Below are 5,329 nucleotides of genomic sequence, written 5' to 3'. Positions count from 1 at the left end.
TTCTAGTATAATTTTTAATTATAATTCATTTTTAACATGAATGATATGATACTAAAAAAGATTATTGAACTTAATAATATTACAATTGTATTCTAGAAGGATGATACTATATTTAATATAAACTTGATTGTTTTAAAATTTAAAGATGTCATAAAATCATCGAATAATTAAAACTATAATTACTAGTGAAAGATACATATTATACATCGTTCTTTGTTTGATGAATGTTTTTGTAGATTTTTTAAAAAAGAAATTAAATATTTGCACATTCTTCGAATACGTTTAAGTATCTCGTTAAATTTGTTACGAACAATTATTATAAAAGTTATGTTAGTCATATTTTAACATATAAGAATAATATTTAATATCAATGTTAATCCACGACTGTATAAAACCCATAAAATATGCCACCAAATATACATAATTGCACATTATGTACATTTTTATTATATAAGATGTATATTTTAAAAAAGTGCTAAAGAAAGTAACTAATATTTATTTCGCCAAAGCAAATCCTATTCGATCATTCTCCATATCAAACTCGGTGTAGTAACGGCCAATAAATGGAACGCCTAGAATCCACTCGACTTCACGCGAGTCCAATCCCACAAAGCGGCTTATACAAATAGTATTACCATTATCTGGCAACTGTACAGAATTAAATATACAATGTAAACTTCTCTTATATATACTTACATATTCTTCTTTTCTTGTATATATTTAATTTAAATAATTTACATATAGTACTCACCTGAATGATGTAATCTTCACCGGTAAGATTGAATGCCTTACCACCCAAAATAAAACTAATTGTAGGCAATAGATCAATTCGATGGCAGTTCACCTTTAAATAAAAGAAAATACCAAGTTAGTATACAGAAAAAAAGGACATTCTTGTTTTAAAAATATATTTAGTTTTAACATGGAAATCTTGAAATGAGATTATATTGCGTTAATTTAAGAAAAATATAATTGCGTGAATAATTGCTTACTTGAAACCATTTTATATAGTTCAATCAAGAAAAATATATTCTTATGATTTAATGTTTAATTTTTTTGAATGGAAAAGAAACAATGTTAGATAGAAAATAATATTTTTAAATCAAAGCTTATAATTTTTTTTGAAGTAGAATTAAATAATTATATATTCTTGAGATGAGAATTACAGTATTAAAATAAGACTATAATATTGTTAAAATTTAAAATTATTAAATTCTTCTAAGAAGATTATAAATTGTTACGTATATACGAAATAATGAACGCGTTAGTTTAAGTATATAAGTTTTGATTTGACTTATTTTTTTTCTGTGTAATTAATAATATTTGTAAACATATTAAATATATTTAATTGGAACGTGGATTAATGTCGTTGTTCCATAGAAGATTATGTATCATGTATTTGAACGCACTAATATTTATTTTTATCACTATTATCAACTTCTATAATTTATTTATCAAAGCCTACATGCTTTGTGAAAGATATGTTCGTTTACTTACTCTTTCCTCTCCATTAATATTAACAGTTCCAATAAGGTCATTAATAAATACGATATGTTGTTTTGGTCCAACTATTGCATCAGCACTTACATCAGCGACAGCTTGACAGTTTTCATCGCACAGATTAATATAACTTGCTATGATCCTACAAAGCGATAACATTAATAATTTATTGAAACGTTATTAACGTAGTTTAAGAAATAACATACTTATCCAATGTAAATTGCCAGTATCCTTTGCGACTAACAGGAATATATGTGAAATCGCCCTCGTAATGAGTAGGATCGGAACCACCCAATATTAATTCACCACCATTTAATGCGTCTGAAAAATCTCTGCATAAATTGCATATTTTTTATATCATTATATATCATTATATCATTATATCATTATATATGTACGTGTGTGATAATTAAGATTAATAATATTTGATATAGAAGTATAAATATTACGTTAATGTAAAAAGTTATAATAATAAAAAAATAAATAAATAATAAATTTAATTTATGTTAATATTAAAATAAATATAAATACACATAAAAATATTATATATATATATATATATATATTTATATGTATATTTATTTATAAATTTATATGTAATATTTACATTTATTAAGAATTCTTGCTTAGAGATATGTGTTGTTCATAAGTAGAAAAAATATATACCTATTTAGATAAAAACTGAAAACAGGTGATGACACTAGACCTTGTTCAATTATGTTGTTGAAGATAAATATTCTTCCATTGACAGATGTGTTGGAATAACCCAAGCCCAAAATACCATCATATATGTGAAGATCAATTGGATACACTGATACGTTAGTCGCTTCTGCAAACATTTGATTCTGAACACTGAGGTTGGCAATCTATAATAAAATTGATAATGAAATAATATAATGTTATCGCCCCACAAAAAAACAATATGGTTGCTTAAGAAATGTTTGAATTATGATTATATATAGTTGTAACTGAGTTGGATTGTTAAATATAGTTGTAACTGAGTTGTTTGTTTAATGATGACTTACTTTCACTATGTCAGTAGATAGAAATCCTTCCATACCGGCATTAAAGTTTTTTATATGAATCGAAGTACCATTTGCTATATGTGTGCTGGATTCGGCACTATTATATTGATTATGGTTTACTATAAAGCATATTCGATAATATCATAAATTAGTAATATTAGAAAGATTTTAAAATATAAAAATATTGTCTTATTAATCTATAATAAATATACAATATTTTTTTCAAATTATTATATACGTATATGTAAATGTGTTTGTTGAGTTAATTCTTTCATCTTTGTTTGTCAAAACTCGTTTACATCTTCATAAATTAGTAATATTAGAAAGATTTTAAAATATAAAAATAAAAATATTGTCTTATTAATTTATAATAAATATACAATATTTTTTTCAAATTATTATATACGTATATGTAAATATGTTTGTTGAGTTAATTCTTTCATCTTTGTTTGTCAAAACTCGTTTGCATCTTTAGAGAATGAACGTGATAAATTGTTTAAATTAATTTATGCGGATAATTAATTCGCGTTAATTAAATAAATATATATATTTTTTTTTTATAAAAATCATGTTAAATAGCTTAAAATATTATTTTCGCGGTACTTAATGAAGAAGTACATATCAAATAAAATTCACTTTGGTCCCTCTCATTAGAGTGATAATATGTATATCTGTGAGTCGCCCAATTTAATGCATGGTTACATAATAGCTGGCGCTCGATTCGGATTTGTTTGTCTAAAGAATAGTACTGATTAGATGAAATTTAATTAATTGATAATTAATATATATATATATATATATATATATATATATATATATATATATGTTTGTACGAAACTATATATTGTTGCATAACTATATATATTGTTGCTTATATCTTTATATTGCATATATAAACAAATTACTTACAACAAGCAGCCGAGTTGCACTTTTTAGACGGGATCCAAAGATATGGGGCCCGAATATCAAATATTACTGTAAATTCTTGCGGCGGAGTTCCAATAGTAATAATGCCACTGTAATATATGCTTAAAAAATTGTACAAATGTAATGAAGGACGATGATCATTTAACGAACGAACTTCTCGCAAGTTAGTGCCAACTTTTTTCAAAGATTGTAGAATGGAATTCCTCTTGTTGTGTAATAAAATCCTTGAAATAACATAAAAAGCATTCTGTGATGTATATGTGTATATATTTAAAATTGTATATGTATAAAACATATATGTATAAAACAAATATTTGATATGACTGGCAGATATTTCCAGAATAAACATAAACTACGCAAGGCTACACAAATTTGAACATCTCAGAAATTAACTATATATTACATATTTACAATATAAGTATACGTTATGCATTTAAATATAAATATATTAAAAACGTTTATTAACTCGATAATTTTTCTAAATTATATACGATTTTCACATTGCATATGCATATATGTATCTTTAAAGTAATATTTAACTTGTCTTTTAAATAATCTTTTAATTAATCATTATACCTTAACGAATATTGATTTTTAGTTAATGAAAATTTTGCATATAATTTTACACAAAGAAATAATATAAAAACAAGTAACTGTATCACTTATTAAAAATGAGATATAGAAAAATATAAAGCAACTCATTATACCTATAGTTGATTTCCTATAGTTGATTACTAACGCGTGAAAAAATAGTTTACAATTAAACGTTTTGATGACCCCAATCGCGATATTATATTTATGTTATGGTCGTCATTTAAATGTAGATAAAAACAAATGGACAAAAGTGAACGTTACGAAAGAACAAAGAATCACTTTTTCAAAAATATTCTTTTTTTATCTACTCTTTGACTAATAAATCAAAATACACATTTTGACCAAAATTGATTTTTATATGGAAGCATTAATTACATTTGCACAAGTTATACGATTAATCTAAGAAATCGGATGCTAATACGAGAAAAAAAATCGATTCTATAATCTCGATATTTATCATGCCAATATATAATACAATAAAATATATACCTGTGTAATTGTGCGTCGATCATCATAAAGAGCACCGTTACTACCATAAAAAGGCGAAACATATTTCCGATTTTATTTATTACCGAAGTTTCGATTCAAAAATTTGAACGACGAGTTTCTTTCGATACTTTATGACCGGGTACACAGAAAAATAAAGTGTTGTCCCTCACTAATATTCCTCTTACACTGTCGATATTCGATATTCGATAGCGTTATATATATATATATATGATCGCTCGTGCCTCTATGTTAAATGCTTGAATAGACAGAGAACGCGCAAAACATTCGAAAAACTCTGATAGAGATTTTCATAAATTTAAATATTTTTTCGATAAATTTAAATATTTACATAATTATTATTTAATTTAAATATTTTCATGATTAATAAAAAGCAATTTTTTTGAAAGAGAGAGAATATATTGTTTATATTGATTAGATAGATAATCATGCATCATTAACTTTACAATAGATAATTTGTAAAAAGTAGTATTTAATTCATCAACACTTTTTTGATCCAATTCTGTGCGAATAAATTATATAATTAGAAATCACTTTATTTGATAAAATCTTGAGGTTTTTAAGAAGAAAAGGAAATATACATAATCTTGAAATATATATTTGAATATCCATTAATTTCATAACTTTTGCTATGAATAACTGGTTAGTTTAAAGATAATATTAATATGGATATTTTAGCTCAAGGTAATCTACAAAACTTACAAATCTATACTATATAGAGTTTTCTTTCATCATATAATATGTAAATTTGAAGAAAATACAATAACACGAAATTT

General features: G+C 24.2%; 1 protein-coding gene across 1 annotated transcript; it reads right to left on the bottom strand.

Annotated features, from left to right (window-relative positions):
• Positions 1-383: 383 nt before the first annotated feature.
• LOC105257479 (lysosomal aspartic protease) lies at positions 384-4,710 on the bottom strand. The gene is made up of 8 exons (XM_011268123.2): positions 4,536-4,710; positions 3,435-3,676; positions 2,526-2,644; positions 2,167-2,366; positions 1,707-1,832; positions 1,498-1,642; positions 752-844; positions 384-648 (listed from the first exon to the last, which is right to left on the bottom strand). The coding sequence occupies exons 1-8, from the start codon at positions 4,595-4,597 to the stop codon at positions 496-498; spliced, it is 1,140 nt and encodes a 379-aa protein (XP_011266425.2). The 5' UTR covers positions 4,598-4,710; the 3' UTR covers positions 384-495.
• Positions 4,711-5,329: the final 619 nt, after the last annotated feature.

Source organism: Camponotus floridanus, unplaced genomic scaffold, assembly GCF_003227725.1.
Source record: "Camponotus floridanus strain SB8 unplaced genomic scaffold, Cflo_v7.5 scaffold69, whole genome shotgun sequence".
Classification (NCBI taxonomy): Eukaryota; Metazoa; Arthropoda; class Insecta; order Hymenoptera; family Formicidae; genus Camponotus; species Camponotus floridanus.
Note: the sequence above shows the minus strand (reverse complement) of the source record. Positions and strands in the feature narration are given on the sequence as shown.